Source organism: Cnephaeus nilssonii (genome assembly GCF_951640355.1).
Source record: "Cnephaeus nilssonii genome assembly, chromosome: 2".
Lineage (NCBI taxonomy): Eukaryota > Metazoa > Chordata > Mammalia > Chiroptera > Vespertilionidae > Cnephaeus > Cnephaeus nilssonii.
The window spans coordinates 47,275,384-47,287,597 of NC_137073.1; the positions used below are offsets into that span (position 1 = coordinate 47,275,384).

General features: G+C 42.5%; 1 protein-coding gene across 1 annotated transcript in view; it reads right to left on the minus strand.

Annotated features, from left to right (window-relative positions):
* Nucleotides 1-6,443: 6,443 nt before the first annotated feature.
* The window catches only part of LVRN (laeverin), a gene marked incomplete at its 5' end in the record, with an annotated part of 64,821 nt that continues 59,050 nt past the window's right edge, over nucleotides 6,444-12,214 (minus strand). The window contains 2 exons of the mRNA XM_079799505.1: nucleotides 6,444-6,642; nucleotides 12,119-12,194. Coding sequence (XP_079655631.1) covers nucleotides 6,502-6,642; nucleotides 12,119-12,194 — 217 coding nt within the window. The 3' untranslated portion in view covers nucleotides 6,444-6,501. The remainder of the gene's footprint in view (nucleotides 6,643-12,118; nucleotides 12,195-12,214) is intronic.

Below are 12,214 nucleotides of genomic sequence, written 5' to 3' on the forward strand. Positions count from 1 at the left end.
TCTAACATTAAAATCTCTTTGGTAAAACCAACAAAAAGGCCTAGATTCTATTTTTATGACTGGATCTTAATGGATTCACTGTCTTATAAGGTTATTTTGAGGATGAAATAAAGTGCCACATAGCTCAGTAAATCCTATGCAGAGTGTACTCAACAGGTAATAATGATTTCCTACCGACCACATCTCTTCTCCATTCTTCTATGCTCCAACTAACCCAGTCACCTGGCCAGGGCCTTAGCAAAGAGTTTTTAATAAATCAAGATAGTAGTAAAGAATACATATTATACAACCTTGAGTCTTATGTTATTACTAGTTGTGTGAAATATATTTAGGCATTACTCTGCATAGCTGAAGTCAAGTTGTTGCCATAGTGACTCTTCAAGGTTACATTTATCCTTGTGTATATAGGTTTTTTTCAAAAGACAGTTCAGTTTTAAAAACTTCAGAAGCATAAATGCTACAAACTTACATACAAGTTTCAAATAAACTTTATTTGAAAAATTTAATGATTTACATTTATTTTACATTTTGTAGCTCTGCTAATTTTGAATAATACATTTTTATTTTAATATTTTAGTCCCTTTGGTTTAAGATGGAAACTATTGGCTGAAACAAGAAATTAAGTCTTTTGGGACAACCCGTGCCTTCACTTTGTGCTTACTGAAATGCTTAATAGATACCTTCAGGACTATGGCTATGGCCATTAACAAGTTTGAAATAAAAAAAAAAAGATTTGAAAAAGATGCGTTCCAGTTCTAAAAAGATATTTTATTTATTTTTACATTTAATTTATATAATTACAAATTTATAGGGAAGTTAGAATTACAGTAAAATATACTTTTCTGCATCATTAATATTTAGTTGTCACACCTGATGCCCCATTCACCCCTTGATGTGTATTTCCTACAACAGGGATTTTTTTTTTCTACATAAAGACAACACAACCATGAAGTCAGAAAGTTAACACCAATGCATTTCTAGTACCTAATCTTCAGAATCCATTCAAATTTTTCCAATTGTCCCAATAATGTCCTGTACAGCAAAAGAATCCAGTTCAGAATCACATTACATTTTGTTGTCACATATTTTTCATCTCTTTCATTCTAAAGTGGTCTTCTATCTTCCTTTGACTTTCATGACCTTGACACTTTTGAAGGATATTTTGTGGCATGTAACTCAACTTGAGTTTGTTTTGTTTCCTCAAGATTAGATTCATGTTGTGCAGATTCATCGGGGATAGAACAAAAAGTGATGCTGTATTTTTGTCATTTTGTCTTATTAAGTGGAACAAATATTTTATTTATCCCACTATGACAATGTTCACATTGATCTATTGATTAAAGTACATCTGCCCAGTTTTCCCGCTGTAAATTACTTTCCCTTTACAACTTATCAGTATTTTGTAATTATGTGTATATTCTTTTCCTCATCAACACTTCAATTTATTCATTACTTAAGACATATAAGTATAGATTCATGAATCCCTGTTTTATTCCATTACAGTATTTATTACAATACTCAACTTTTTCAAGATTTGATTAATGAGGGCCCCCTTTAAACTGGCTTTTGTGCTCTTTGATTGTCCTCAACATTCTTTTAGCAATTCCTTGTCTTTTAGTACAAAATGATATTCCCCTCAAATTGTCCTCAGCCCTGAAGTCATCCATTTCTTCAAGAAACCCTGGTTCTTTTAGCAGAACATGGCATTTAGAAGCAAAGATCTGGATACTAATGGTGCTCATTGTTAATAGCATGTTGCTGCTCCCAGGCTCTAATAGCTATATATATGTCTATATTGGTATATCTATATCTATATATATATCTGTATTCCTATCCATATTTCTATATATTTATAGCTATAACTACATATCTATCTATACAGAGAAAGAGCAAGTCTATAAACACATTTACATCTATATGTATAATCTATCCATGTATTGAGAACTGTGAGATCTATTCACATCAATACCTCCAATTTTAATCCAAAAACAAAGGGTTCGTTATAGTTTTTGTTTTGTTTTGTTTTCCCTTTTGAATATCTGCAACTCTCTTCCACAGAGAGAAAACCTGGATTCTATTATCACATATATTTCCTTATTTGATTCATAATCCTGTGGTATCCAAGCTCCCGTCTGTGCCTCTCCCTCACCCCATATGGATGCCCCCCTCACCCTCTTCAGTCTCTAATATTTCATGCTGGGCCACCCCACCCCTGGTCTAGATCTTCTCTTCTCACCATTTGGGCTTTGACTGCTCTTGCTGGTGGCTTCCCTGCATAGAGGTCCTTCTTACCCTGTTTGGCTCTGACCCTTCATGTCGTAAGCTGCCTTTCTGAACTATGTCACCCCACTGACTCTTCTTGGGCTCTGACATCCTGTGCCAAGCTGCTCCCACAATGTGGACTCCCTCTTTGCCCCACTCAAGCTTTTCCACCTCATTCCAGGCCACAGGCCAGCACTGCTGTAGAAGCCTACCTTGCCCTGCCTCACCTTCAGGACTGACTCTTTTGAAAGGAAGGGGAGAGGAAGAGTCCAAATAAACCCCTAACTATGTGTTGTAATGAATATCTTTGCTGAATTTTGTTGAGTTAAGGAGAAGATCAAGCTGGAAGCAATATATGTGTGGTTTCAAATGCTGCTGACTGCTACACTATTCTTTGTGGAGGAGCCAGTTATATTTAGTTATAAGCACCCTTAAGACTTTGCTTTGGATATATTTATTCGCTAAAGCTTGGATGAAATAAAGATAGCATTTATTGGGGTAAACAGGAAAGTAATCAAGTAGAGCTCCCTTTTAAATCTCATCTTATTTTGCTTTTTCATTTGTTCCTCAGAATGATTTGCTGTACAGACAGATTGGCCCCAGGGTTTGAATTATAGAGGATCTCCAGTCTTCAAGACTAAGGCATTTGTTCTTTCACTTAAAGTCACTGAATGTGTTTGAGCAGAAAAGAAGTATGAGATTGTGAGAAAAACTTTAATTTCTAATTACCAAATTGAAAAAAATCATGAGTACATTGTACATCTTGTTAACTTTTCTTAGGATGAACAGTATAATGAGAAACTGCTTACTAGTATAGTTGGGGTGCTAATAGATAAGATGGCTTCTCCTATATAATAAAGAGGTAATATGCAAATTAACCCTCACGCTGTCACAAGATGGCTGTGCCCACAGCAGAGGTGGGATTCCTGTAACAAGATGGCTGTGCCCACAGCAGAGGCGGGGTTCCCACAACAAGCGATCAGCAGGAACCTGAGGCTGCATGGTGCCGGACTGGGGCAGCGGACCTGAGGCTGCACCCCCCCGCCCAGCAGGGCTTAACAGGGGTGGGGCTGGCCGGGTCTGGGTCTCACGCAATTTCAAGGTGCACGCCGGTGGGCGGGGACTTGACTCTGGGTTCCACAGCATGCCCCAGACTCTCAGGAGGAAGATTTTAATATACATTTTACTAATTTTCTTTCATCTCTGACACTTCTATTATAGAGAAAGGGCAAATAGCAATATTAAAATATTTCCTCTAATTAATCCCCTTTAATGTGCACAAATTTTATGCATCAGGCCACTAGTTAGTTAATAAAGTATTTACACCATTTAGACAAATCTGGCACAGTTTCATTCCCTGTCTTACTGCTGTCACAATAATCCTATCTAATAAAGAGGGAATATGCTAATTGACCCTCACACCATCGCAAAGATTGTGACGCCCACCGCCAATAAGGAGGAATATGCTAATTGACTGCCCCGCCCTCAAAGAAGACGGCACTCACAGCCAATAAGGAGGGAATATGCTAATTGACTGTCATGCCCTCAAAGATGGTGGTGCCCAGGAGTGAGTGCCGGCCCGTTCTGGGCGGGGGAGACGAGGGAGGGCGGGGGAAGGAGAGGCGACCCGGGAGTCGTTGTGGGCCGCGGGCCGGACCGGGTCCCGGGGTGGCGGAGCCAGGGCCGGGCAGAAGGGCTGGGCGGCCGTTAGCGGGCGGCGGGGGCTGAAAAAAAAAAAAAGATGGTGGTGCCCAAAGCCAATAAGGAGGGAATATGCTAATTGACTGCCACGCCCTCAACGATGGCGGCGCCCACAGCCACAAGATGGAGGCGCCCATTCCCTCAGCCCCACTGGGGTGGCAAGCCTCCGGAGTCCTCCAGTCCTCTCAGCCCACCAGCGCCAGCCCGAGGCACAGGCAAGCCTCAGATGATGGCTGCCCAGTCGCCCAGGGCCACCCAAGGCATAGGTAACGGTCAAGGCTTGCGCTGCCAGCAGTGGCAGCAGCAGAGGTATGATGGGGGCATCGCCTTCCCCTGATCGCTGGGTCGCCCCCCGCCCCTCAGGGCTCCCGGACTGTGAGAGGGGGCAGGCCGGGCTGAGGGAACCCCCATCCAGTGCATGAATTTTCATGCATCGGGCCTCTAGTAAATTCATAATTACTTCTTTTTATACTAAATATGAGGCACAATATAATAAAATGTAATTCTTATCTGGAGTAACTGGCTTTATTCAAGCCAAAAAACAATTTACATTATTCAAAATTCCTTTTCATATTTAGAGGAAGGACTATTAACCAGATACTTGAGTATTTGACTTTGGATAAAAACTTTCAGCACTTTAATTACTACAGAGGCTAAGATGGGATGTGAATTTCTGGCAGATGGTCTGAATCAGGCAGTGCTTGTGCTTCTTGGTAGGATCAGGCAGTACTTGGCATCACCCAACAACTGCTGGGGCCCGAAGTGTCAGCCTCCAACTGCCCTTGGTGGAATGAGAACACAGTAGGGTAGAAAGACCAAGGACAGAGGACATGGACAACCAGGCCGAGGTCACTGGAAAGGAAGACAGGGGAGTCCGAGGGAGAGAGGGAAGAGCTGGAAGTGGAGGAGAGAAGGAGGAGGAAGAGAAAAGCACTTGATAGGACATGTGACATGGTTATCAAAAGATGAGATTGATGATCAGAGGAAATAAAGGAAATATAGAAAGAATGCTTAAGGAAACATAAGATATCTCATACACAACGATGTGAAAACATGGGGATATTTTATTGCTTTAATTTCAAATTTCTAAATTTCAAGGAAAAACTTTCTGAGCTGTGACCCATGGTCAAATCTGAGTAGAATGTGCATTGGTTTGTCCTCATGGCTGTCTCATAGCCTCCACTCACACTCAGAGAGCATCTTCTTGTGAAGAGAATATACAAGTGAATTTTTGTATAACATTTTAATTTGTGGCTGCATTAACTTATATAAGATATAGAGAATAAAACCTTAAATCACACTGTCTTGAGTTTGTAAAACATATTTATAAACCTTTCATTGACATATCCCTTAGTTTTTACAATATCGCTCTGAGGTAGATAGGGGAAGGAGATCTGTAGTTTAATCCCCATTCTACAAAATTAAAATTAAAACACAGTATTAAATCAGATACACACAAAACTCTAGAGTAGGGTGATTTGCCTTAGCTGCCCTGGTTTTATCAGGGGTAATAAAACTAAGCTAAGTCCATACATTGTGACTGATGAAAATGTTTAAAGTTGTCCAAACTATAAGTAGGTTCAATTTGGCCAAATGAAATCACATTTCAAACGTTATCCCCTGAGTGCAAAGCTGTGAAGAGTATACTCTGGTTAGCCCTGTAGTTTCATTTCTCTTTCTTTGACCATCTCCCTTTGTGCTGAAGATTAGCCCATAATTGCTATTGTCTGTTGACATAATTATTTTTGCTCATAAACTTTGGCCAAAAGCGTGTCCATTCCCACTGTCAAATAGAGTCAAGAGCTTTAAGGCAGAGCCTTCCTCTCCAATCTGGCCTCCACACGGCAAGCCTAAAGGTACTTTAGGACCCTGCGATCCTGGGTCTTTTTGTGACATCATACATTCAGTAGCCAGTAAGTAAAGTGTGGCACAAAGCCTAGGTACTCTGGGGAGAGAGAAAGAGGCACAAAACACATTTCCTGCTTTTAGGGCAGTTCACATGGCTCATAAAATTGTCTGTTCCTTCTCTTTAAAACTTGCTTTTCTTCAGCTTTTCTGATTTCTAGGGAGTATTATTCCTCTGTTTCTCCTTCTTTACACTATTGTGTTACTTGCTCATTATTCTTTTAAATATTGAACTAAATAAACCCTACAGATTGCAAATCTGTATTTCCTTCAGAAAAGAATGTGCTCATTTAGCCAATGATTTAATATTCCACTGGCCTTCACAACAGAATAAGCAAGACTTTCTAAGGTAAATTTGTTTTTACAAGACATTTAAAGTAAATTCTGTGGTTTTATAGCCCAACTTGAAGTGAAATCTTCCCCCAAAACACAGCAGTGCTGGCAAACTCCTCAGCAATCAGTGAGCTCAGAGCCAACGTGATGACAAGGGAGGAACAGGACGCTGAGTAGTAAATGTGACTGAAATACAAATAACAAAACATGCGGTTTTCTAGACTCAAAATATTGGAAGACAAAACAGTCAGCAAACTACAGTATAATATACAAGGGGAAATGCCAAAAGTGGCCACTAAATTATGTGTTTTTCCGTAGCCATGCAGCTATCCTGGCACTTCGGTTTTTGTTTTTCAGATTTTCGTTCTTTATTGTCTGTAATTTGGCATGAGCTTTGAGACTCTGGTGCTCCTCCAACATGGGACTGAAAAACTGCTGCAGCTGAAAGGACAAAGAGACGGTCAGGGCAATCTGACTCCTCATTTAGACAAAACAAGACAGTTCATTCTAAGTCACAACATGATTTTGCAAATGGCCAATGTGTGGAATGGGTGGCAATGTGTGAAGACCACCTACCCTGAAGAATCAGATGTAGACTGGAAGCTCCATGATGTAGGAACCTCATCTATTTTATTCACTGCTCTATTCCCCAAGCACCTAGTAGGTGCTCAATGAAGATTTACTGAGTGCATACTGGATATTAGACAAAATTTGTGGACAGAGATAAAGTGAGATCTTTTCTTATCTCAAAAGATACTTTGCAACTTTCAAAGCTCAAAATTGGCACACAATATCTGTGTCTTTACAGACGTTATCCTCTATTTAAGAACTAGAGGCACGATGCATGAAAATTCATGCAAGAGTAGGCCTTCCTTCCCTCGGCTGCTGGCACCGGCTTCCCTCTGGCACCCGGGACCCGGGCTGCTTCCTTCTTCCAGCCACCCACAGGCACCTGGGACCTCGGCTGGCTTTCCTCAGGCTGCCCACAGGCACCCAGGACCCAAGATGGCTTCCCTCTGGCCTCAGCTTGGTCAGAAAGAACGTCTGGTCTTATTAGCATACTAGAGGCCCGGTGCACGAAATTCGTGCATGGGGGGGGGGGTGTCCCTCAGCCCAGGCTGCACCCTCTCCAATCTGGGACCCCTCAAGGGATGTCCGACTGCCTGTTTAGGCCCGATCCTCCTGGGATCGGGCCTAAACGGGCAGTCGGACATCCCTCTCACAATCCAGGACTGCTGGCTCCCAACTGCTTCCCTGCCAGCCTGATTGCCCCTAACTGCCCTCCCCTGCAGGCCTGGTCACCCCTAACTGCCCTCCCCTGCAGGCCTGGTCCCCTCCAACTGCTCTCCCCTGCAGGCCTGGGTCCCTCCCTAACTGCCCTTTCCTGCAGGCCCGGTCGCCCCCAACTTCCCTCCTCTGCTGGCCTGGTCATGCCTAACTGCCCTCCCCTGCAGGCTTGATCGCCCCCAACTGCCCTCCCTTGCAGGCCTGGTCTCTCCCAACTGCCCTCCCCTGCTGGCCATCTTGTGTCCACATGGGGGCAGCCATCTTTGACCATGTGTGTGTTGGAGTGATGGTCAATTTGCATATTACCCTTTTATTAAATAGGATTACCCTTTTATTATTATAGATATTTAGATAGTGGATTTGTCCATTGGCTAAATTCCTTCATTGAAAGGAAGTCAAGCATTCAGCTATAGGAACATATGCAATATTATGTACAAGCAAGATGCCAATTGACTAATTAGTTACGTACCTAGTCTATTTCCCATCAACGAATTAGAACTCAGCACATGTGAGATGACAGTGTTCCTGTGCTCATAAAATGTCATTTAAACCCTAATGCACTTAAAATTGAGTAGTAATAAGGTTATCAAGGCTAATTACAATGTACAAGCAAAGGAACATTCTGGAAAAAGTAGATTAAGGAACCAGAACAAACCTCCCACCCTCTTCCACACCTGTCCATACCTACCAGGCGGTGGAATCCACCTCCCACAACCCCATATGATCATGCACCTGCAGTGAGTGGGAGGAGAGTAGGGTCTGTGACATTGTAGGGGGGCTTCATGTGTGCTTGAGAGCATGAGTGAGGCCAGGCTCCAACAGGGTAGTGTATAAGGAACAGAGCAAGAGAAGCAAAGAGTATATAGAAACTGTGCTGGTCTGGAAGGAGAAGGGGCTCATGTGACTTTCTCTCCATCCACTTTTTAGTAATTATTTTTTATATTATCACTAGTGGTCTGGTGCACGAAATTCGTGCACGGGGTGGGGGTGTTTCCCTCAGCCCAGCCTGCACCCTCTCGCAATCTGGGACCACTGGCTCCTAACCACTCACCTGCCTGCCTGCCTGATCATCCCTAACTGCCTCTGCCTGCATGCCTGATTGCCCCCAACTGCCCTCCCCTGCTGGCCTGATCTCACCCCCAATGGCCCTTCCCTGCCAGCCTGATTTCACCCCAAACTGCCCTCCCGTGCTGGCCTGATTTCACCCCCAACTGCCTTAAAACTCCTCCTCAGCCCCCACCTTAGGTTCTGCCTTCACAGTTCAACCAGATTAGGTTCTGATTGGTCGGTTTCTATGCCAGTCAGCGTCAAAAGCTCCACCTCCTAGGCAGCCATTTACTTCTCACAGTTCACCCAGATTTGGTTCTGACTGGTCAGTTTCTATGCAAGTCAGCATCTCCGGGCCTATCTCCGGGCCTGATCAGAGAGGTGGGGCTGATCAGCAGCCCCTGCAAAGGCCCAGAGAGAAAGAGAGAGACAAGGGCTGATCAACAGCTGCCATGGAGTCTACAGATCAGACCCTGCCTCTCTCTTTCCAGTCCTGATCTGCAGCCCCCTCAACAGAAAGTGCTGGGTCACCGCGCCCACAGCAGCAGCAGTCAGTGCTGGGTCTCCACAGCAACCCAGCACTGACTGCAGGACTGACTTCCAGTGTTCGGTTGAGCCTTCAGTCGTTATGGTCACTGCCTTTTTATATACAGAGATGTGAACTAATACATTTTAGTAGGACTATTGGGCATTAATAGTTTTTTGACAAGGATATTCTTCCTTGTCAAAAAACTAACTCTTCTTCAAAACTGCAAAAATGTAATCACTGCTAAATCCACTTTTACATTATCTATATATATAAAAGACTAATATGCAAATTGTTCCCTCAGGAGTTTGACTGGGAGACCAGGAGTTCGATCGCTTGCTATGACGTGCACTGACCACCAGGGGGTGGTGTGAAACAAAGGAAGGCCCCAGCTGGCAACCGAAGTCCCTGATCGGCCCTGATCGCCGGCTAGGCCTAGGAACCCTACCCGTGCACAAATTTCATGCACCAGGCCTCTAGTTTTAAATAAACTATCAGTGACTATAGAATTTTGGAACTTTGAAGACTGCTAAATTTATACAACCTTGATTCATTAAACAACAACAAGCCCTGGCCAGTATGGCTCCATTGGTTGGAGCATCATCCCAGACACCAAAAGGTGACAGGCAGGTTCCATCCCCGGTTGGGGCTCGTGCAGGCAGGGGACAACCGATCTCTCTCTCTCTCTCTCTTTCCCCCACCCCTTCCTCTCTAAAAATCAATAAAAATTAAAAATTAAAAACAATAAAATTTTACTGGGTTCTATAGAGATAAACTACAAAAAATAAACTGGTACACTTTAGAAGACTCAACACGATTCCAAGCCTTCTTCCCAGCATTTCTGGGTGTGCCCTTCACTATCTGACCCAGGGAATCCCTGATAAATCAGGTCCTGACAGCTCAGCCTCAGGCAAGTCAAACTGAAACAAAGCTAGTTCCTTCAGGAATTAGCAGTTCTTCCTCTCTCTCTTTATAACAACTACATAACTGACTGCTTTTTTGTTGTTGTTGTTGTTCTTGCTCAGGATCAAATTTCAGGCCTTATGTCCTAAACATTTATTTGTTTACTTGCTGGGGCAGGGAATTGATTTTCCTTTCTTATTTACACAGGCCCTTCCTATTTTTATTAATATAGTTCCAGGCCATAGTTAATTTTTACTTATGTATTTTTTTATTTGTAATCAACTTTATTGAGATCAAATTTATATACAAAAACTTTAAAGTATACAAGTTGAGTTTGGATCTCTGTACACACTTGTGAAACAGTAGCCACAATCAAGATACAGTCCATTTCCATGGCCCACAAACGTTTCTTCCTGCCCTTTTCAGGGCATCCCTCCCTCTGTCCCAGGCAACCACTGGTTTACCTTCTGTTACTACGGATCAGTTTGCATTTCCTAAAAAGTCTCTGGTTTCTTTTGCTCAGGACAATCATCTTGAAATTCATCCATGTTGCTACACAAAATTGTTCCTTTTTTAAATTGTGGGGTAGAATTCCATTGTGTGAATATATTACATTCTCCTTGTCCATTCACCTATTGATGGACCTTTGAGTGGTTTCCAGTTTTTAGCTAATGTGAATAAAGCTGCTACGAACATTCATGTACAAGTATTTGTGTGGACATAGGTTTCCATTTCTTTTGAGTAAAAACCTTAAAGTGGAAATGTTGGGTCACATGTATCTAATTAACATTTAGAGACACTGTCTGTTTTCCAAAGTAGTTTCCATGTCACATTCCCACCAGTAGGGTAAGAATTCCACTTGCTTTACATCTTTGCCAACCTTTGGTGTTATCAATTTTTCTAATTTTACCTATGCTTCTGGGTGTGTAGAGGTTGTATTTATGTTTTACTCTTGTTTTACTTTGTGTGTGTGTGTGTGTTGCTTTTTTGTAGGCATTTGCTTTTTGCTTTTGCCCCTCAGTTCACCTTGTGGTTATAGGATTTCCCTTTTCTTTCCAGAACTACTCCTTCCCCATCTCAGTGTCTGTGGTTTGGGTGGGGCTGGTTCCAAATGTGGGCAAATGACCCAGGTTAGGCCAATCAGAGTATTTCCTTCCCCCTGGACACAGTGATTGGTGCATGTGAGCCAAGTAGGACCAAACAGAATTCTGCCTTCAGGGCTGGAACTTGAAGCTGGGTGAAAAGTGATTCCTTTTGCTACAACTGAGGATGCTAAGGATCATGTAAGCCTGGACCTGTGTTTGCCTCCATGTGAAGAAAGCCTGCCTAAGAAGAAATTCAGCCCAAAGGCAAGCAGACACTAGAAACAGCAAGCCCCACATTAGGTTCTAGAATACAGTTATAATTAAAACATGGTCTCCGTCCTCAGGGAGCTTATTTTACCCTCATGGAGTAGACGTATGCACACACCGATTACAGTATAATGTGGTAAGTGCTGTAATAAAGATATTGATGGGGTGATTTGGGAGTATGGAGGAGGGAAAGGTATAAATCCGTTCATAAAAAATTCCTGGAATAGGTGGTTGGAGCAGGGTCTTAAAGGATGATTAGTAATTATCCAGTCAAGGACAGGGTTCTGAAATCTAGAAAATGTAAAACCATCTGATAATTCCAGAAAATCTGTAAGTGGTGGAGTATAGCTAGAGGAAAAGTGTTTGGGGGTGTCTGTCTCTTGCTTTCAGATACTCAGTGGTGAGCTGGGCAAAAATGAAGCTAGAGGGTAAGGCAGGATCCAGATTATTAAGGGCTTCATGTGTTAATGAAAAGATTTGAAAATTTCCTAAAAACTGATAAGCTACTGAAGCTTTGGGAGCAGGGCAATGGCTGGTAGCAATGTGAAGAATGGATGGAGGCAAGCCCAGCCTGGGTTAGGGAGCCTGGGCCAGAGTCTACTGAAGTAATTCAGGTGAGAAAGAATGATGTCCAACCCTCAAGAGCAAGATAGAATTAAAAAACATTTCATGTACAGTTATGACAGCACCAATAGAAGCATAGAATGTTATAATTCAGATAAGCATTTTAATTTTAGAAAATCTAAATGACACAAAAAGTGGCTTCTAACTTGTTATAATTCATAATATCTAAAGTACTTACCTCCATGACCTGTGCATCTGTACTTATGGTTCTCCCTATTAAATACATTAGAGTAACCAATGAGTGTATTCCATACCTGCAAAGCAACAAGATGTT